Source organism: Dipodomys ordii, unplaced genomic scaffold (genome assembly GCF_000151885.1).
Source record: "Dipodomys ordii isolate 6190 unplaced genomic scaffold, Dord_2.0 Scaffold32, whole genome shotgun sequence".
Classification (NCBI taxonomy): domain Eukaryota; kingdom Metazoa; phylum Chordata; class Mammalia; order Rodentia; family Heteromyidae; genus Dipodomys; species Dipodomys ordii.
Window position 1 is genome coordinate 9949351 of NW_012267248.1, and position 22924 is coordinate 9972274.

Consider the following 22924-nt stretch of genomic DNA (forward strand, 5'->3'; position numbering starts at 1 on the left):
CTCAGTCTCACTCCTCTCTTCAGGGAAGCCAGGCAGCACGCCCATCATTCTGTTTCTTGTGATCAGGACCTTGGCCCTGTAGAGAGCCGAGCCTGTGATAGCAGTAGCTCACCTGGCTTCTGCTGCTCCTTTATATTCAACTTCTACATACCACCTCTTAAGAAAGACCTATTTTCTCTAGCTCTTCTTGTTCTTCTTCTAGAACTTTCTTTTGCCTACTAAGGCAGAACTCCTGAGGCCATGGAGTTTTGTGTGTGTGCTTTGACTTTGGTTTCCTTTGGTTTCCGTCTCCCCTTACTGTGTTAGGTTTCTTCATTTGAACCTTTGCTCTGACCTTTCTCACGATCCTTTTCTTTCATAAGAATGTTTTAGTTCACTTTTTTTTTTGGATGTTTTGAACATGTTTTAATGGATAAAAGAATAAGGCCAAATTTTAGGGATTAAATTTTGACAATGGGAATTTTTATCAACTGAGCTCTTACATCTTTTTTTTTCTATTTTTCTAGAGATTAATAGTAATAGTTATCATCACTCTCAACTAACTTGGCATTTGCATTTACTATCATTTACTCTTTTTTTCTACCATATATATATATATATATATACTTTTTTGTATATATATGTGTGTGTATATATATCTATATATAGATATATATACACTTTCCTCCCCCCCCCCCCAAACTCTCTGGTAGCTCACGCCTGTAATCCTAGCTACTCAGGAGGCCGAGATCTGAGGATTGTCATTCTAAGTCTGGGTGGACAAATCCTAAAGACTCTTATCTCTAACCTCCAAAAAGCTGGAAGTGGAGCTTTGCTGAAGTAGTAGAGAACCAACCTTGAGCAAAAAAGCAAAGGGATAGCACCCAGGCCCTGAGTACAAGCCCCAGTACTGACACAAAAATAAATGCAAACAAATAGCTCTCACAGTATTGGCACATGAACAGACCAAAATGGTCAATGGAACACAGAAGAAAGTCTTGAAAAAGACCCACCCCACAGGGCCGGGAAGGTGACTCAGTGGTAGAGTGCTTGTCTTGTATGCATGAGGCCCTGGGTTCGATTCCTCAGTACCATATAAGCAGAAAAAGCTGTAAGTGGCAATGTGGCTCAAGTGGTAGAGCTCTAGCCTTGAGCTGAAGAGCTGAGGGACAGCACCCAGGCCCAGAGTTCAGGCCACACAACCGGACCAAAAAAAAAAAAAAAAAGAAAGAAAAAGACACCATAATTAAGTGAAATTTTATTTAAAATTACTTAATAATAGTATGGCATTCCAAATCAGAGGGGGAAGAGATGGTATTGATTATTGCTTTTTCCCAAGTGGGGTAGACTTTTACCTCTAATGAACTAGCAAAAAGCTGGAAGTAGTGGTGTGGCTCAAGTGAGGTATGGCTCAAGGAGCAAAGAACCAGCCTTGAATAAAAACCACTCCAGAGCTTTAGGCCCTGAGGTTAAGCCCTCAAACCCCAGTACTAGGAAGGAAAAAAAAAAGTTGTGATGTTTTTTTTTTTGTCTTCTAAAAGCTGTCTGTTTGTTTTTTCTTCATTGGTCATAGGGCTTGAACTCTGGGCCTGGGCGCTGTCCCTCAGCTCTTCTGCTCAAGGCGAGAGCTCTACCACTTGAGCCACAGCACCACTTCTTACCAGAAGTGGTTTATTGGAGATAAGAGTCTTGTGGACTTTACTGCACCAGCTGGCTTTGAACCGTAATCCTCAGGTCTCAGCCTCCTGAATAGCTAGGATTACAGGCAGAAGCCACCGAAGCCCAGCTTGTTTGTTTTTTTTATTGTTGTTGTTTATTGTAGGTTGTTAGGCTTGAAGTCAGAGCCTCATTTTATCCTTTAGCTATTTATGCTCAAGACTAGAGCTCTACCACTTTGAGCCACAGTACCACTTCCAGTTTTCAGGAGCTTAAGAGTCTTAAGGCCTTTCCTGCCCAGGCTGCCTTTGAATTGCAATCCTCAGATCTCAACCTAGCTAGGATTATAACCATGAGCCACCAGCACCCAGCAGGTTCCCAGTTCTTGCAATGAGTGTTTGATATCAGTTGAGTTTCAGAACCATAGTTCTAAAGTGAAATTTTAAATGAGGGAAACTTGGCTTTCTAAAGGTAAACGCCCTCCTTGGCTCTTTCCTCCGTTTGCTCTGGCTCTTGTTCTCTCAATGAAGTCCTTGACATTGAAGCACCTTGTGGTTAGAGCACTGATGGATCAGAACCCAGCATTGTGTTCTGGACCCTCATCTCCTTGCTCTTTGAATGTACCTGCTGCTTTTCCGACCACTGGCCTCCTCCCCATGTCTGTAGTCATCGTCACTCTTCATGGTGGGCAACTTCTTCACACCAGGTTCGCAAATCTAATCAGCACATCTGTACACCTGCTTGGGCTGGGATTGAGTGATTAATCCTGTTCCTATCAGTCCTGTCCTTAACCCACTGGCCAAACAGGTTGTTCTTAAACCCATCTAACTGGTCTCTCTTGCCCAAGTCTCCTTCAAAACATTCTGACACTTTTTGTTGTTGTTTGTTTGTTTGTTGTACCCATACTGGGCTTGAGCTAAGGTCCTGAGTGCTCTCCCTGAGCTTTATGGCTCAAGGCTAGTGTTCTACCACTTGAGCCACACTTTTTCAGTAGTTAATTGGAGATAAGAGTTTCATCGGCTTTTCTGCCAGGGCTAGCTTTGAACCTCAATCCTCAGACCTCTTTCTCCCAAGTAGCTAGGCTTACAGGCATGAGCCACTGGTGCCCAGCTTCATAGGGTTCTTTTTACCCAGCAAGCATATCCTCTTAACAGCAGTTTGTACTGGTATACCTTTCAGGTCTAGAACAGTGAAAGCTAAACACAAAAATCCCTGCCTTCATAGACTTTGTGTGCGAAAGAAGACCAAATAAGAAGTCAACAGAATAAATAAGTAAAAAATAAGTAATTTTCATGGGATTCTTCCAAGGATAAGTATATTTTGAGCCAAAGAGAGCTAGAGAGAGGCCCTAGTTTCAATCATAGTATACAAATTTGGAAGTTGTGAGACACAAATCAAATGGCTGAATGGATGTCCTGCTCTGTAAAAATTAATTTCTCACCTTACTACATCTTTAAAAAAATTATGTTTTTTAAATTTATTTTGGGGCTTGAACTCTGGGCCTTGAACTCTCATTTGGTTTTTTCCACTTAAGGCTGACATTCTACAGTTGAGTAACACCTCCACTTCAAGCCCTAGGGCTTGAATTCTGGATGTGGGCACTGTCCCTGAGCTTTTTTGCTTAGGACTGGGACTCTACCACTTGAGCCACAGCTCCACTTTTAGCTTTTCTGGTGGTTAATTAGAGATAAGTCTCATGGACTTTCCTGTGTGGACTGACTTCCAACTGCGATCCTCAGCATTCTTCCTAAGTCACAGATAGTATGCAGGGAGGCGATTTTATTTTTATTTATTTATTTACTTACTTATTGCCAGTCCTGGGGCTTGAACTCAGAGCCTGAGCACTGCCCCTGAGCTTCTTTTGCTCAACCATTTCTGGCTTTTTGTCCTTATGCGATACTGAAGAATCAAACCCAGGGCTTCATCCACCTGCCCAGCCAGGAAGGAGATTTTAGATACTATTCTTAACACTTACAATAACTATTAGCTCATTAGATTATCCCTTTATTATTTAGGTTGTGAATAAAACCGTCTAATACGCACTGGGGAGCATCTATGGAATTGGTCTGATTTCAGTGCATTTGTTTGGGTTTCTTGTGAAGTTATCCCATGAATGTTAATCATTCCACCCCCATGCCTCAGTAATTCAAGGCAATGTGAGGAAGGATCACGTAGAGTTTTCTGTGCAATATCCTTCGTGATGGTTCACATGCTTTTCCCTACCCTACCAGAGCTTGGGTATTGCTTTCCCTTTCACACTGATCCATTAGTGAACAGTGGGTAATCAGTTATACCTCTAAGTAATGATTCTCCATCCTGGAGTGGGTGAGACTGGTGGTATCGAAGGAGAGCAATTCTTCCTGGTTTGCCTGAGACTTACTAGTTTTAGCACTGAAAAATACTGTGTTTTATGAAATCAATCTTGGGCAAACAGAGGTGTTGGTCATCCTATGCATCTCCTGCTCTGTTCTTGATCACTTTTCTGTTGCTAAGGCATGTAATCAGAGCCCAAATAGAATAATATGTAATATAATGTATAATAATAGAATAGAATAAACCTGATTGATAAACTGAAAAATTACTGATAACTAGTTGCTTAATTTATAGGATACATACTACTCATTTACATAAGATACAATAATAGTTATCAGCCATGAAGGCCCAAACAAAGTGGTCCAGGACTGCCCCTACTCAAATATCTGTAACTGTTTCCCCACTGTGTCTTTTGTTATTGTTTGTTTTGTTTTGTTTGTGTTTGTGCCAGTCTTAGGGCTTGACCTCGGGTCCTGAATGCTGTCCTTGAACCGTTTTGCTCAAGGCTAGTGTTACACCATGTGAGCAACAGTTCTAGGTCAGGCTTTTGGCTGGTTAATTGGAGATAAGATTCTGAAAGTCTTTCCTGCCTGAGCTGGCTTTGAAATGAGATCCTGAGAACACAGCCTCCTGAGTCGCTGGGATGACAGGTGGGAGCCACCTGGGCCTGGTTCTCTACTGTTTTTGAGGGTTTGAAGAAGGCATCTAAAAGGATGAATGGGCGAATAAAAAATTTGTGTCTTAAACCACTTTAACCAGAGGGAGAATCAAATACAGACTTTCCCACCCAAAGGCACAAACACAGATCAGGTCTTGCAGGCAAAGGTGTTCCAACTTGAATTTCTAGGAAAAGCAGAACCAAGAACTCTGCCCTAGGAAACTGTTTAAAGCAAAGCAAATGACCATCTGTATCATTTTCTGGGGGAAGAAAGTGTTTGAAGACTGAAAGTGAGTCAAGAATGTAGTAGTGCCATTAAAGTTAGTGGTTAGAGGAAACCACTGCCTGGCACTATTGTTTAAAGTTTTGGTTAATTTTTTATTAGCATAAATCAGTTGAACAAGTTGGGTTTCATTATGACCTTTGACATGTGAACAATGTAGACAGATCAACCTCATGCCCTCTATAACTCTCCTTTATCCGTTTCTTAAAATAACCTCAAAACGTTTCATTGTTCTATTTTCATAATGCAAACCAATTGTTTCCACCATACTCATCCTCATTCAGCCTTCATTAGCTCTACCCTCTCCCACTGCTACTCCCCTCTACGCCCAACAGCCTATCTACTGTCCTATAACACTATGTTTTTGGTGTACCAAGGGTGTGCTACAGTATTTCAGATGTGCACATATTATATTTTGCTCAGAATAGCCTATTGCTTCCCCCCTCCCCTCTATTGGTCAACTGCTTTCATTGAGGTTCCTGATGCCATCTTCATACATGCTTGGACTATAGATCATAGTTTTTTTCCCTCTTCCCTTCCCCCTGTCCTCCTACGTAGTCTCATAGTTACAATCTACCTATTTCTATTTTAGTATGACTTTGTTTTCATTTATTTGAAAATGTCCAGAAGCGAAAGAGGATGAGATCTTTGAGATATACAGGTCTCTGTCAACAGTCATTGTGAAATACTCTCTCTGTGTCTGTGGGAACAGCAAGCTCCATGCTAGACAGTCATAGAGTGTAGGCTTAGCATGGGCAAAGGTTTGGATTTGGTTCCCAGCACCCCCAAAAACAACTCTGGTGCTGTGAGCCATTGGCAGGAAGTTGAGCTGAGAATGTTTGCGCATGTGATTGACTTTGCAATCAGTTGCAATGGAACTGTCTTGCCAAAGATAAAATTTGAGGTTGTGGTTTCTTGTCTTTTTTTTTTCTGCTTTTGCTTGAACCATTAGAGTTAAGAGCTAAGCAGGTACCCCCAAAAGAGGAAAGCCTGCTACCCAGTGGAGCTGCAAGGGACGTAGGAGAGCACAGTGTGACTCAGAAAGAATGAGGCAAGTGAGGGTCTAGAGAGGAAGAACTGCAGAATTAGACAATACCAAAGGCTTCTCAGACACATTCACTTTACACTCCATGGGTGGACTTTCCTCTAGTCCTTTCCTAAAATTGGGAAGCTAAGGTATGGAGAAAGGAAAACACTTTCTCAGAGTGTCACAGTAAAATAGATTTAAATTTTGATCTTGACCACCATGCTGTGTATTTGTCTGCATCATCCTGCTCTGGGCAGGCAGCTGCATACAGTTTGGAGAAATGTAGATAGATGAGGCTGAAACTGGGAATGAGGGAAGTTCCCTCCTGCTGGGCTGGAAGTTGAGGGGCCGGGGAGACAAAGGGTCAGGAAACTGGTCTTGAGGGTGTCAGGTGTCAGCATGTCTCCCCAGCACAGTTATTTTGCGTTATCAAACCCACCTAGCCAGGTTTGGCTGCTGGAGGAAGAGAGATGTCGTAAGTTATGTCAGGTACTTGTTATGTGCATGACATTGCCCAGAGCTTACTTTGTGTGCTTGCTTAGTTCTGTCTTCTAGTAAATTTATAAACGTATAGTGTTCTTAATAACTTCACTTTATAGAAGCCGAATGCAAACGAAGGTACAGAGGATCCCTGCAGCCTGTTTTAAAGGCTGACATAAAAACATCTGACAAGCCAGGTACCTGTGACTCACACCTCCTACCTACTCAGAAGGCTGAGATCTCAGGATTGCAGTTCAAAGCCAGCCCCGGCAGGAAAGTCAGTGAGATTCTTATCTCCAGTAAACCACCAGAAAACCAGAAGTGACACTAAGGCTTAAGTAGTAGAGTAAGCTGAAGAGCTCAGGGACAGCACCCAGGTGCCCAGTTCAAGCCCCATGACGGACAAAAAAAATATATAATAATAAAAATAAAAATCTGACATGTGTAGCATTGGCCAACAGAAGCTTTGTCCATTTCTGGACAACCAGAGGTACATAGGCACCCAGGCACTCAGAGTAAGGAAGCCTTGAATGGTTTTGAACAAGAGTGGTTAAATAATAATAGGAAAATTTTAGCAATCATATTCCTAGCTGAATGCCTGTGGCCCATGCCAGTAATCTTAGCTGTTCAAGAGGCTGAGGATCTGGGTTCAAAACCAGCCTGATTGGAAAGTCTGTGAGAAGCTGTCTTTTCTCCAATTATTTGCAAAAAACAAAAAGCTGGAAGTAGAGATGTGACTCAAGTGGTAGAGAACCATCCTTGAGGAGAAAAGCTAAGGAACAGTGTCCAGGCCCTGAATTCAAGCCCTAATGCTGCACAAGAGGGGAGGGGACGAGGAACAGAGGGACAGAGAAATGTCCAGCACAAAAGTTAAAATTTCTATCACATTATAATCAGTTGTGCCATCTGTTGGTTTCTTGCCTTTAATTTTGGGAAAAGTTTGCCTTTCCAAAAGCAAGTAGTGGCTAAAAAGCAAAGTTAAAGGAATATACTTAATTGGAAGTGGTAAAGTGAAATTTTTGAGCTTTGTTGAAAGGCAGTTTGTCCTCACCAGAAGTTATGCTAAAATTAACGCTGTGACCTCTACTGCATCCTGAGCATGTGCATTTTTCCATCAATGGCGGTCTCCTTGGGACCAGCCACATAGTCCCTGATACCAAGGCCTCCTTTATATGTAGGTGTTTTCATACTGTTCCGTTCATCTTCTCTGGCCTGCGGGATAGTTTTTGTTATTTGGTGGTTTTTTAATTACTTGTCCAAGCTCTTTAAAAATCCATCACTTTGGGCTGGAAGCTGGCTCAGTGGTAGAGTGCTTGCCTTGCATGCTTGAGGCCCTGGATTCCATTCCTCAAGCAGAAAAAGTCAGAAGTGGCGCTGTGGCCCAAGAGGTAGAGTGCTAGCCTTGAGCTAAGAGCTGAGAGACAGTGCCTAGAGTTCAGGCCCCACTACTGACAAAAAAAAAAAATCTATCATTTTCCCTGTAACCCAGAGGGCATATATAAAAGGGTTTCATGTGGGTTATGAATAACCAACATTATCATTTCCCATCACTTGACACATCCTCATGGAGAAAATGCAGAAATTCTGTAGATTACAACAACTCTGAACTTGCAATATTTAGGCTTGGATTAAAATATAATTAATATCTAGGGTAGAGATCAGCAAATTGTAAACTATGGGCTAAATCTGACCTGTTTATATGCTGCTCTGGGAACTAAGAATAGTTTTACATGTCCAAAATTGAAAACAACATCAAAAGAATGACGTCATGATATGAAGAGTTAAATTAAATTTAGACTTCAATGTCTATTTAAAAAAAAAGGTTTTATTAAAGAATGAGTTGTGATTTAAATGGTAGAGCCCCAACCAGGAGCAAGAAAAGCTGAGCAACAGCAAGAGGCCCTGCGTTCAAGCCCCCGTACAAGCACAAAAATAAGTGAATAAATCAATTAAATAAAAGCTGGGCATTGGTGGCACATGCCTGTCATCCTAGCTACTGTAAAAAAAGAAAAAGGAAAAAAGAGCCGGAGCCGGTGGCTCACGCCTATAATCCTAACTACTCAGGAGCTGAGATCTGAGAATCGCGGTTCAAATCCAGCCAGGGCAGGAAGGTCGTGAGACTCTTATTTCCAATTAACCACCAGAACACGGGAAGTAGAACTGTGGCTCAAGTGGTAGAGTGCTCACCCTTGAGCTGAAGAGCTGAGGGACAATGCCCAAGCCCAGAGTTCAAGCCCCATGACCAACCCAAAAAAGAAAAGAAAAAAAAGCTGGCAGTGGAGGTGGTCATCCTAGCTACTCTAAAAAAAAGCTGGAAGTAGACGTGCGGCTCAAGTGGTAAGAGTGCGTGCTGTGAGTGAAAAGCTAAGGCAGAGTGCCTAGACCCTGAGTTCAAACATCAGTAGTACTGGCAACGCACACACACATGTTAAAACATTGCCCGAGTGTGTGGCCTTGCTTGCCTACTTGGGGGAACTGATGGTTCAGGTTCTTATTCCCCGTGGTTTGCACTCTCCTCCCTATCCATAACACCCTGGACAGGTGTGAGCGGCACCTGACCGTTCACTATCCTTATTTTCCTACTATCTCCATCTCATTCCTATACCTGTTCCCCCACTCTGCACCCCATATATAGGAGAGTAAATCCTGCCTCCAATGCACCCCTCTCTATTCTGGTTGCTGGAAGAGTTTTGTTTCCCTTCTGTGTCTCCTTTGTGATGGATGAGCTTGAGGTTACCAGTCAGAGCCCGCCGAAGCACTCCACACAGAAGAGCCTCATAGAAGGGGCTTGCTGGAGCTGAGTGGTCCCAAGCATTTCCTTAGATAGCCAGGTGCCCTTGGCTCATGCCTGTAATCCTAGCTACTCTGGAGACTGAGAGCTGAGGATTCAAATGTGAAGTTAGCCCAGCTAACTTCCTTAAAAAATAAAACAAAATAAGCCGGGCGCTGGTGGCTCAGGCCTGTAATCCTAGCTACTCAGGAGGCTGAGATCTGAGGATTGCTGTTCAAAGCCAGCCCGGCCAGGAGAGACCGTGAGGGACAGCACCCAGGCCCTAAATTCAAGCCCTATTACCACTCACAAATGCGCGCATACACACATTCACTTACACAAAAGATTCAGGGTTGCCTTTACATAACTTTTGACTGCTGAATGAAGGCAGTGTTGGTTTCTTTTTAACTGACATATAATATTTGCAGCCTGGCTGCAACCTTGAATCTTTGCCTTTGTCAACCTAGCTGGGATGTAGGCAAAAGCTCCTGTAACATTACTAAGAACTAAGTGATTGTAGGGGGGAAAGATCCTACAGGCTCAAAAGCCCACAGGGCTTTTGTTTTACTGTTTGGTCTAGGCAGATTAAAGTTATCCTGGGGCAGAGAGGCTGGATAATGAATATCCACTTGTTTTCAATAGGTTAAGCCAACCTGAATGAACAGAGCAGAAATAATGTCATGGTTGGAAGTTAATAGTGTAGCTCTCCCAACTTGCCGGGGGAAAATGCCTGTTCGGTTACTATAGAGACCAGGCCAAACAAACCTACCACTGCTTGAGACAGCCCGTAAAACATAACATTCTAATCTTGGTCTGTGCATCTAAACAGTTGTAACTCAGCTAGGACACATACTCTCTATAGGCATTCGTTTTGTATTATTTTTTATATTCTCTTGGAACTGTAAATCATGTTTCAGTCTTTCCATGTGCAGTCTGCTTTCAAACTCAAGTTGAAAGATTTCTTGCACTTGGTTTGCCTTGGCAGCTACTTTTATTGTAGGATCTGGGGCAAAGAGAAGGGAAAAAACAAAAACAAAAATAACTGACAACTCAACAAAGGAGGAGGCTACAATGCTTGATAAGAAATGTACTCATTATCTTGCCCATGTAATTGTAACCCCTCTGTACAGTATTTTCACAATAAAAAATAAATAAAAATAAAAAAATAACTGACAACTCAATTTTTCTAGCCCTTGGCCTCTGCTCTCTTCCCTGGCTTTCCCTATCCTGTTAGCCAGTCTTGACACAGATATTACTATATAGGAATTTGATTGCAAGATGCCACATTTTGACAGATTGAATCAGGAGTCTTTTTTGGAAAGCTGGTGACTACAGGCAGACTTATGTCCCCTAAAACTTTGCAGCCTCCAATGCACTTAATACTATTAGGAAACTGAGCCATGAGGGTAGTAAAAAAAAAGGCAGAGAAACCATCTCAACAAACCAGATCAACTCCAATGGAGTTGAAGAAGGATTTCATGGTGACCTGAGGAAAAGTCAGGAAATGATGGCATGGCACCGTATGGCAGCTGAGTTGGTGGGGTCTAAATAGGGTCATGGTCAGGGGGCAGGGTCACAGGGAACTCAAAGAGTCTTCCAGGTTCATGGTGCAGGTCTGGCAAGTGTGGGAACCTATTATTCAATCAGGAATTTATGCCTATCTCCTGGGGGGTGAGGGTGGGGAAGTAGATTTCTCCTCTAGCAGTTTTCAGAAAGTCCCCATCATCCATCAAGATAATGGCACAAGTTAGACCCAGTATCCGCATTTCGATATGGTTTGCAGAAAATGCATCACAATAAACGCTTCAATTGCTCTCTTTATACATCTGGGTTTCTAATGTGGTTACGGTTCTTTTTCTGAGCCAGATTGCAGTGGCTGGGTGAGGAGGAATGATAGGGAAGGAAAAGTATGGGGTATTTTAGTTTTGTTGATTTGAAGTCCTTCCCCCTCCCCACCCTCCCCTTATTCCAGGACTGGGGTTTGAACTCTGCATTAATGCTCCTGCTTAGCTTTTTCCATTTGAGGCTGGTGCTCTACCACTTAAGCCACAGCTTCACTTCCAGAATTTTGTTAGTTGATTGGAGATAAGAGTCTCAGGGACTTTTCAGTCTGTCTTTGAAGAGCTCCACCTCCTGAATAGCTTAGCCCACCATGGACCTTGTAGCAGGATCCAGCTGCTTTTCCCTCAGAAGTGTCCTCACTACCCCACTCTTTCCAGACTCCCTTGCATCAATCCTTAATCCCCGGTGTATTCTACATTCTCTGTGGGCTCATTTGCAGCAGGTGAACTAGGAGAAAACCCTGCCCAATGCGACCAGACTTGCTCTTCCTGGCTCCTCTGAATTACTCTGACTGGTACTTCCAGGAATTTTGCAGCAGCCTGAAGCATTTGTTCTTGCTTCAGAGTCCAGGAAGTGGGAGGGGAGGGTGGGTGGGAAGGAGATGGGAGAATCCTTTGAGTTTTTTATAGTGACCTCAAATCTGATGACATCCCATTGTTAAAAGGGACCCAGTGGCTAGCCACTCACATATTGTAGATAATACGGAGGCATCAGCTCAAGTCATCTGAAGCTCTCTGTGAAATGAGAACCAACTTGCTGTGCTGTCTGGGAACGGGGGACTATCACATTTCTTCCCGGCTTGTAGAGGTGTGTTTACTTCATTAAGTATCACCTGCAGTGACCTTTTTATTGTGAGACGTCACCTTATTCCACACCCCCACCGGTGTGATTCTTAAGTTCCATCGTGTACAGCTGCACTCTGCCAGGTCACACGCTGGCATCTGGTTGACTCCACCCAGCAAACCTCACCATCAAATATTTACTTAGATAGGTCCCAGGGTTATTTTTTCCAAATGCATGCGAAGGCGGCGCTAAGACTGATAGGAAAAGAAGTAGCAGAGAAACTATAATAACCCTGAAGGAGATGTCTTAAAATGATGAGCTGTTAGCAGGTTGTGGGGCCTGGCCAGGAAAACTAGAACCACTCATTCTGGAAGATTGGGATGGAGGTTGAGAGGCGTGGGAAGAGAAAGGAGTTCAGCTGGGACTCGATTGGCTGGAAGGAGAGAAGGTGGGTGGGGAATGATGTAAGAGAAACTGTCCTTCCCATCACTCGCGTTCTGGAACTGTCATTTGCTAAAGAGTCACACTTGCCTGTCCTATGCTAATGAGAGACTTCCCCGGGGGCGGGGCGGGCGGGGCGGGGTCGAGCCCGAGCCCGGGCAGCCAAGGTTCGGCCCCGCGGGGCTTGCAGACACCCTGAGCCACCCTCGGTGCCAGCCTCGCCTCTGCAGCCGAGCCCCAGGAAGAACTTCCGGACCCTGGCACGGGGACTCTGGGAGGCTTAAAAGGGTTTGGGGTGGGGTGAGGGGGGCAGGTGGCAGGGGAGGAAAGCCAGCCAGCTCTGGAGCAGCTTCTGCATTCAGGAGAGGCGAGAGACAAAGTCCTGTTCAGCATCCTCAGCCTTGTGTTCGACCCCCCAAGACGGCGAACGTTTAATTCTCCGCCTGGGAGGACTTGTAACTGTCAGCACCCCGCACCCCACCCCCTTCTCGCTGGGCATTGGAGAAAAAAAAAATGAACTTTTGCCTGAATTACTTTTTTGCTTTCACGGTGCTCTGTGTGGTTCTTTTTGTGATCGTTTATCATAGCCAGTTGAGCCCGCCAAAAAGTTCCCAGAGACTGAACAGCTCCAGTGACAGATCTCTCCGAACGGAGGTCTGTGATTACGCGCTCAGCAAGAAGCTCACCTTCTTGTGGGGGAAGACCTGGGCTTCACCTCTGGAAAGTGTCTCTTGCCAGGAGTATCGGATCCAGGGCCACTACCTCTCTAGCCCGCTGTCCCAGGAAGAGGCGGCCTTCCCACTGGCCTATGTCATGGTCATCCACAAAGACTTTGATACGTTCGAGAGGCTCTTCCGGGCTATCTACATGCCCCAAAACGTCTACTGCATTCATGTGGACGAGAAAGCCCCGCAGAAGTTTAAAAACTCCGTGGGACAGTTACTCAGCTGCTTCCCAAACGCATTTCTGGCTTCCAGGATGGAATCCGTGGTCTATGGTGGGATCTCCAGGCTCCAGGCTGACCTGAACTGCATGAAGGATCTGGTGACCTCCGAGGTCCCCTGGAAGTACCTCCTCAACACCTGTGGGCAAGATTTCCCCCTGAAGACCAACAGGGAAATCGTGCAACATTTGAAAGGGTTTCTAGGGAAGAATCTCACCCCAGGGGTGCTGCCCCCAGCCCACGCCACCGGAAGGACTAAGTTTGTCCACCATGAGCATAAAGGCAGGGGTGGCTATTTCATGAAAAGGACAGATACCCTGAAAACACCACCACCACATCAGCTGACCATCTACTTTGGCACTGCCTACGTGGCCCTCACTAGAGAGTTTGTCAACTTTGTTTTCAGTGACAGAAGGGCTATTGATCTATTGCAGTGGTCCAAAGATACCTATAGTCCCGATGAGCATTTTTGGGTGACACTAAATAGGATTCCAGGTAGGAACCGATTTCCATTCTCATTTCTTGTTATTGATAGATTGAATTTCTTAACGGAAGAACAGATGCACTTAAATTCTGTGCAAAAATGTAAATGTTTAGAAAATGATAATATGGGTTGACAGGTGAGTCATGTGTTTTTCTAAATCTGTGAGGCTCAGTGATCTAAGAAATTCCTGCAGTAACTGGCATTTTTACCTTTGACTGTGTAAGAACATAGTTGTGACTGCTTTGTGTGTGTGTGTGTGTGTGTGTGTGTGTGTGTGTGTCTGCATGTGTCTGTGTGTCTGGATGTGTTTGTTGGTCATGGGGCTTGAAGTCAGGGCCCTGGCACTGAGGTTTTTTGGGGGGTTTTGGGGGGTTTTTTTGCTCAAGGCTAGTGAAATACACCTCTTCTTCTGGCTTTTGGGGGGTTAATTGGCGATTAAAGTCTGTGAGACTTTCCTGCCTGGGCTGGCTTAGCACTACAATCCTCAGATCTCAGCCTCCAAGTAGCTCTTCTTACTTGACAGGTGTGAACCACCCTACCCTGCTTCACTCCTATTAATATTGCGTGATAAGCACAGCTGTAATGCGGGGAGACTGAGCTAAGTAATCATCTCGTGGCATGGCAGTCATTCCACAGAGGTCATGGAGCTATTATGGGTGGGAGTTGTTTTATAATCCTGGCAACTTCTCTAGATGTTCCCAAGTTACTACTCTGGCTAAGATGCCTCTGCTCCAAGAGCTGTACACGTGCCCAGGTTTCAATTCATCTCTGTTCAACAAATCTAGCCTGGCATTTCATTGCCTCAAGGAGTTACACTGAATGGAAACAGATTTCAGCTGGAGTCAATCCAAAGAGAACTTTCAATGTTCAGGTCATAGATTTCCATTGGAAAGTCTCATGTTTTCATATACTGTGAAATACATTTTTTCCTTTTTTTTTTTTTTTTAAACTTTGGGTCTTGTGCTTTGCTGGGCAGGTGCTGTACCACTGAGCCATGCCTCCAGTATACACTGTGAAGTCTTTCTCTTTATTTATGATGTTTTGGAAATGGATCCAAGGTATGCTAGGCAGCTAAAAACAGAAGGTAGCCACAGCCTGTTTGATTCAGAACTGGGCTTCTCTTCTCTTCTTCTCTGTTTCCCATAGGTGATTTGTGACCTGCAGTGCCTCTTTTTTTAGGATGTCCCAATACATTGGTTTCCACTATTGCATCAGTAGGTTGTCAGCCCTGTGTGGTGTTGTACCTGCCATTCTTGAAATAACATCTAGCTCTTACATACCATAGCATTAGTGTTGACTGTTTAAAGGGCTGCTTGACTCTGCTTTCATATCTGAAAGTGTACTTAAAGCAGTAGGACTATTTAGGTCCCTGATAACACAACATTCCTGAGAGGTAAACTTTAGTGGTCATCAGAGAAATCCATTTAGGGGTCAGGCAAGGTGTCTAGAGATAGACACTTAGTCCAGCCCATGAGTTTATTTTTAGAGAGGCTAAGTTATTAGGTCACAAAGATTCCTAGGAGAGGGAATGGACCAACCAACATTTATCACAGTGTGGTATTTACCCTGTTATTTACAAATACCTATTTTAAACACTTGCAAGTATTTTTCTGCTCAAGGAATCTGTGGTTTCTTTTTGGCAGGGACTTGCCAGATGCACTTATACTTCCTCATAATCTTGGCGATTATTATGTGCAGATGAAGGAAATAAGACTTAGATTGAAGTGGGGTGTTCCTGGTCACAACTTGCTTAAAACCAAACTGGGAGCCTGATTGCTGGTGGCTCACCCCTGTAATCTGAGATCTGAGGGTGATGGTTCAATGTCAGCCTAGACAATAAAGTCCACAAGACTCATCTCCAATTAGCCACCAGAAAACCAGAAGTAGAGCTGTGACTCAAAGTGGTAGCGCACTAGCCTTGAGCAGAAAAGCTCAAAGACAGTGCCCAGGCCCTGAGTTCAAGCCCCAGGACTGACAAAAAAAAAAAAAAGACTAAGTTGGATCTGATCCTGGGCTTGGGTGGCCTGAGATTTGAGCTATTTCACTTGCAGCTGGAAAAGAAGGAATCATCCTTTCTTCTTTCCTGCTGATTGAAAGTAAATTTCTAGAGAGAAAAAAGGAGTCAGGAAAAGGATTATTGGGGAAAAATAAGGAAGCTGTGGAATCAAGCTCCACTTGACCAGTATTTGGAAATGATGTGTGTGTGTGTGTGTGTGTGTGTGCGCGCGCGCGTGCACTCTCACATGTGCACAGCAAGAATTTGAGAAGTGACTGTGTTGAATGGAGTCATAAGGATACCATAACTACTACAGGCTTCTAGGATTCCTTGTGTCCCATCTGGTACAGGCTTTGATCTGTCCCCGTACCCTGAGCCAGTGGATGCATAAGTGTTCTTCAGTTAAGGTGCTCCAAGGGGCTGGAGGAGGCATAGAAACCAGATTCAGAGGAGAAGGAAGAAGAAGAGGAAGGAAATGGTAGAGAAGGAAGAAAATAGACTCTTCTGCCTTCTTCCCACTCCTTTTCTCTGACATTGTGGTACATGCACTTGACTCCATTCTTTGCCAGGTTTTCTCACAAAACTTGCAGGGTCAAGCAAACTTCTTGCCAAAAGAGGGAAGCAAGATGCCCCCTATCTTATTCTGTAGTGCTGAGGAGGGAGTCCAGGGCCTGGGGCATGCCAGGCAAGTGCTTGACCACCAAGCCACATTCCTAACTCTACCCTGCCCCAAGGGATGAAGGTGAAGACCAACAAGGATCTCTGAGGAACCACATATAGGATGATAGATACATGCTGTGCTATGGTCTTGGCTTCCCTTCTCAGTACCAAAGCAAATAAAAAGCCAGAAAAAAAAAGTAAGCCAGGTTCTAGTGGCTCATGCCTGGAATTCTAGCTACTTAGTAGGCCAAGATCTGAGGATCAAGGTTCCAAGACAGCCTGGGCAGGAAAGTCTGTGAGACTGTACCTTCAATTAATTAACCACCAAAAAAGCTGAAATCGAAGTGTGGCACAAGTGATACAGTGCTATATAATAACCTTGAACAGAAAAGCCCAGGGACAGTGCCCAGGGTCTGAGTTCCTAAGTTTGAGTGCTAAGACCAGCACAACAAAAATGAAAAAGAAAATAAAGCAAGCAGAAACATTAAAGGTTTAAAATGTTTAAAAGATTGTGTTCCAGCATCTACAAATGTTCTTGCTTCCTAATATATGCTTCTATAAGTATTTCATTGTATTGATGAGCATAGCACTAATTAAACAGCATATGAAATACATTATAAAGAATTTTTTTATTATCTTCAGGTCCTGTTTATGGTTTTGCATTATCTTCAGGGTCATAACCATACAGTGTCATGTGACCTCCACTTCGTGAGCCTTACCCACCTCTTTCCCTATCCTCTGTCTCTTTGTCTCTGTGTCAGTCTGCCTGTCTGTCGGTCTCTCTTTTGCCAGTACTGGGACTTGGATGCAGGGTCTGGACACTGTCCCTTATCTTTTTCTGCTCAAGGCTGATACTCTATCATTTCAGCCAGAGCTCCACTTCTGGCTTTTTGGGGTTAATCGGCGATTGGAGTCTCATCGACTTTCCTGCCCCAGTTGGCTTTAAACTATGCTCCTCAGATCCCAGCTTCCAGAGTAGCTGGGATTACAGGCTTGTGCCTCAGATGCCCAGTTTCCTCGTCTTTTTTAATATGACCTCTCATAGTGTATGCTCAACAGCAAGTTAGCCCAAGGCACTTCAATTTGTCCCCTGTGAATGGTCCCTTTTGTTCTTGGCTTTTAGTGATATTATCTCATAAAGTTATGACTTTCCCTCCATTTCTACCTAATCCCTCTTGTTTCTTGGGTACCTATGTTGGGTGCCATGTACTCCATTTGTCAGTTTTCATATCCTCTACCAGATACTTGAGTGTTCTAACTCTATTCCTCCTGTACCCAAGGTCACTCTGAAGGCGCTAAATTATAATGACCCGTTGATATCTCCCATCCAGTAGCTCAGCATCTGATCTCCTTGGGAGCCAGAAGTGTTCTGCTCAAGACCTCCATACTGCCATTACCACTGAGCATGCTTGTGATGGGAGAATGTGCATGTAATGCCACTTGGATATGAATTGGATATGGGGAGAGGCAGGAATGTGCTAAATAGTTGGTAGGGACATTTCAAGAGTCTTGTAGTTTGGGCCCTGTTGTTTTGGAAGAAGGATAACAAATTCAATGTTAGTCAGAGGCAATCTATCAAGTGTCTGTTTCACAATTTTCCTTAAAAAGTGTGTGTGTGTGTGTGTGTGTGTGTGTGTGTGTGTGTATACTGAGGATGTAGCCCAGAGATTGAGCTCTTGCCTTGAATATTGTGCAGGTTTGATTGCAGCCTCTCCCCCACCCCCCACCCCAAAGGTGCTGGGGATAAAACCGAAGATCTCGCACATGGCAGACAAGTACTCACTGTGAGCTACATTTCCAGCCCTTGGTTATTTTTATTATTAATAATAATAATAATTTTGGGCCCAGCCTGGGGCTTGAACTCAGGTCCTGGGCACTGTCCCTCAGCTTTTTCACTCGGGGCTAGCACTCTACCAGTTTAGCCACAGCTCCACTTTGTGTGTGTGTGTGTGTGTGTGTGTGTGTGTGTTTAATCAGAGACAAGAGTCTCACAAACCTTCCTTCTAGGGCTGCCTTTGAGCCTCAATCCTCACATCTCAGCCTCCTCATTAGCTAGGATTACAGGTGTGAGCCACTGGCACCTTGGTTGAGACAAGTTCTAGAGTTTGATCCAAGCTGGCCTGAGTACTGGGATCATAGCCCTGTATCAAATACACCACCTACCAAGCAGATCATTTTGACACTAAGGAGTAGGTAAACTACCATTTGGACATATATTCCACTATAGCTAGGCCAAGCAATGATACCAGTCAATGAGGGGGGGGGGGAGGAAGGGGAAGGGCAGGAAAGGGTGAGAGAGAGAGACAGAGAGAGCTAAAAAACTAGCTCCCACATAGACAATCTAGGCCCATCATGCTGTGGGCCTCAAATGCCAAGAAAAAACACCGGACACCCCCAGTGAGTTTCTGTCTTACACCCACATAACTTGTTTTCCCTGTAGTTGGCATCCAGTCAACTCTAAGGTTAATACCGTTTCTGCATAAACTCACGGTTCAAGAAGTGACTACGACTCCTAACTAATTGGATCACCGGGCTCCTTAAGAAAGAATCGAAGATAATAATAATAGGAAAGGGTAGGAAGAGACAGTAGAAAGAAACTTAAAACATCCCTCTAGCTCTTAACAAATGTAAACACAGAGCTCTGTAGAAGGTGTGTGTTCTCTTCACCAAGGTTTCTGGGCCTTAAATCTGACTCAGTCCTTTTCAAAGTATGCATTGTGTTCTCTTTACATTAGCCCAAATTGAGAATTAATTCCATTTCTAAAGCCATAATGGAAGCTTTCCTTCCTGTCTATTGTTAGTAAAGATTGAGGATCCCAAACACTAAAGAACAGGTAGAGTCAGGTTTCAGTCAACATCTCTAGAACATTTAAGTCTTTTTCTATGGTCATAGGGCTACCCACATGAGCACTCGTTTTGCGACTTGGAAAAAAAATCTTACACAACACATACATTCCATGGGTTTTTGTCCATTGAGCAGAGTTATAAAATGATGTCATTTTTCTATAGACAGGTGGTTAGAAAATGGAGGAGAATGGGAAAGGAATAGACTGGACTGGATCATCAACAGGCTAGGACTGTTTATTGCCAGAGAGGGACACAGACCTTCGGGAGGGTTTATATGGGACTTAACAAGGAAGCAGAAAATAGAGAAAAGGGCTGTGATCTCTTGTGGTCTCTTGGCCCCAGAGTTGACTGCTCCACCTGGGGTGCCTAGGGACCAAGGATGGTGTCCTTGGCCAGGCTCTGAGTGGAATGTCCGGCCTGAGGTCATGGGGACCTCACAGTGAGCCCAAGTCGGAGAGGCCTGTCTGTGGGCAAGCAGGTGAGTGCACACCTGGTACTTTGCTTGACCTGGGGGAATAAGGCCAGAGTCAATCCTTTACAAATAACATTAAATACATGTACTAAATGTGAACTGGATTTTCAAAACACTATTAGCAATGTGGACCTGTTTGGCTAGTTCAGTGTCTGTGGTAAAGGGCTCTAGGTTCTTCCTAGATCTTGGGGGAAGATTTGTATCTACAATGTTTCCAGCTCTTCAGTACCTAGATTGAAGGGTCTATGTCAATAAGATGCTGATAACCTGGGAGAGAAAATATAGATTGTAGAGTACTGATACAGCTAAATCGTGCTGAAGCTATAGGCATTTGAAGAATCATTTCGGTATTATTAGCTTCACCAGAATATTTACATACATCTCCTTCTGTGGGGGAATCTTTGCCCAAGTGATTCTGGCCCTCACCCTTCAGAAGGAAAGAATTAGGAAACGTGAATCTTAATTAGCTTTGAATTCCTAACCTCTACCATATTTTGCAAGGCAAGAAAAAAGGGATTAAAGGTTGTGTGACTATTTAAGAAATATAAAATGCAATTTTGATGGACAAACATCCACTAAATTGAATTGCAATCCAGCAGAAAGGATTAATATAGCATTCACAGGTATGATCATTACCTCAACTCATTCAACTACCAATCTTCCCTATAGGTTGGAGCTTTTCTAGCATTATATAACCAGGCACTGGTAGCTCACAGCCTGTAATCCTGGCTGTTCATGAGGCTGTGTGCCACAGGATGACAATTCAAATTCAGTCTGCAGAAAAGCCCACTAAGATCCATCTCCAAAATAAACAGCAAAAGTCTTGGCTACAGGCATGGCTCAACTGGTAGAGTGTCAGCCAAGCAAGCACAAAAAGAAGAAAAATTTTCAAATGCAGCAGAGCTATTTTAAAAACAAAAATGTAATATTGCATTTCAATGACTCCTTTATGATGATAACATTAACTGCATATGAAAGCATATATATATATATATAGACATATATCAATGTCTGTAACAATGATCAAAACATACTCAATATATAAATTACCTCTGTCACATTAATATCTCTAATCTATTCACTGTACATAATGCCAAAACATTTGCTTCCATTTGCCTTTGAGTTTAGAGCGTTTGAGAGCCAGACAAACTTGGGTTAAGTCTTTCCTCCCAACTTAGTGACCCTAGCCTTAGTTTCTGCTGAGTCTCAGTAAGTTTAGGCAACTCTGTGATAGTAAAGGTAATAAGTAGAACTTAGTTCTAAGAGAAGTTGAGCATTCAGTAAGATAAGGCATATAGTACAGGAGGTGCTGGAGCTGAGTAGGCCTCAGAGTTCCCCAAAGGGCCCGCTATAGCTGTACTTCAGAGTCTCTGATTCTGCAGGTCTTGAGCAGTCCCCAGAATCTGTATTTCTGAGAAGTTCCCAGGTAAGACTGGTGCTTCTGTTCTGGGGAACACACTTTTGAGAACTGCATACCAACACCATCGTTTACAGATACTGGCTTGTCTGGTTTTCCAGGAAACGTTGGTTCTGTTCATTTCATGCTGGAGACTGGCTGAAGAAAATGTAGCCAATAGCAAAAATGAAAGTGAGTTTCTATAAGGGAAAACTTGATGGTGGTGGCTTGTGGCTGGCTCTTCAGAGGGTGTGCATGGGAAATGGCTTGTTGCGGAAATGGGAGGGAGAAGCTTTGGGTGAGCTAAATCTAGTGATATTAGCTTGGCCTCTGTTTGCTTCATGAACTTGATAATCAAACCTTAAACTCCTCATCGTGTACAGTCACAATGATGATGGCTACTTAGATTGTTTTGAGAATTAAATGAAAGAAAAAAGGTGGAGTGTTAAGTGAGAGGTTAGTTATTCAACAAATCTTTGCATTGACTGTGCAATTCTCAGAAATGAGTAGCTTCTCTATTTAAGGACATGCACAATTCCAGTCATCCTGACTGTCTTGTTATACATTCCATAGAAGTGTTTATTATAAATTCGTTAATATATCCGGGTTCTGGTGGCTCGTGTCTGTACTCCTAGCTACACAGAAGGCTGAGATCTGAGGATCAAGGTTCAAAGCCAGCCCAGGGAGGAAAGTCTGTGAGACTCTTATTTCCAAAGAAGCACCAGAAAACTGGCAGTGGAGCTGTAGCTCAAAGTGGTAGAGTGCTAGGCTTGAGCAAAGGAGTTCAGGGACAGTGCCCAGGCTTTGCCTAAACCCTGTCCCTTAGCTTTTCTTTCCCCTCAAAGCTGACACTCTTCCACTTGAGCCATAAACCCACGTCTGACTTTTTGCTGGTTAATGAGAGATAACAGTCATGGATTTTCTTGCCTGGGTTGGCTCCCAACAGGGATCCTCAGATCTCAGCCTCTCCCAAGTAGCTGGGATTATAGGCATGAGCCACCAGCTCCTTGCATAGTACAATGCATCTTGCTCAATATTACCCCTTCCATCTTTCTTCCTTATCTCTCCCAACTCTCCCACTCCTCTCAAGTTACCTGGTTCTGTTTTTACATATGTACATTGAATATTACCACTGAATTCACTCACCCTTCCTCTCACCAAGGAAGGGAAATCCCTTGATCTCTTCCCCATGTTTCTATTTTGAAATCACATTGCAGGAAAGGAGCAGGGACTGGGCTTCACTAGTTACTTTATGTTTTTTTTTAAACACTGTCATGTTCCACAAAGAACTTTAAAAAGACCTGTTTAGAATGCAGTTTAATGGAAAAGGAAATCAGTACAGCCAGGGACTTGAAAGAAAGGAGAATCTTTTCACCATTGTGCCAGACAGGTTGGTTCTGGCCCAGCCATATCCTTGCCATTCTGATTGTCCACCTTGCTTCCTGTTAAAGCTAGTCTTATTTGTTCTAGCTGCAAGCACATGACAAATTTTCAACTCTGTTACAAAAATGTATCAATGTACACAATAATCCAAAGGAAGGTACAGTAGTCCTCTGCGCCATGAGTCCACTTCCGCAGCCACCTGTCACAGAAACACAAGGCAAGAAAACTTTACTACAGTTACCTTAAATCTTCCAGTTGACTTTGCAATTCTCAAAAGTGAGAAGTACCTCTTTTCAAAGAATGTAGCGGGTCTGGGAAGGTGGCTCAGTAGTAGAGCACTTGCCTTGCATGCATGAGGCCCTGGGTTTGATTCCTCAGCCCCACATAAGCAAAAAGAAAAAAGCCAGGAGTGGCGCTGTGGCTCAAATGGTAGAGCGCTAACCTTGAGCTGAAGAGCTGAGGGACAGCGCCCAGGCCCAGAGTTCAGGTCCCATGACTGGACCCCCCCCCC

The 22924-nt window shown here is 43.8% G+C and overlaps 1 protein-coding gene across 2 annotated transcripts in view; it reads left to right on the plus strand.

Moving 5' to 3' along the window:
- Positions 1 to 22924, plus strand: part of LOC105985988 — a 95816-nt gene that overhangs the window by 44202 nt on the left and 28690 nt on the right. The window contains exon 1 of one of the 2 annotated variants that reach the window (XM_013016718.1): positions 12564 to 13670. The exons of the other annotated variant lie outside the window; for it this stretch is intronic. Coding sequence (XP_012872172.1) covers positions 12746 to 13670 — 925 coding nt within the window. The 5' untranslated portion in view covers positions 12564 to 12745. Of the gene's footprint in view, positions 1 to 12563; positions 13671 to 22924 lie in introns of those variants that run through there. 2 annotated transcript variants of the gene reach the window in all.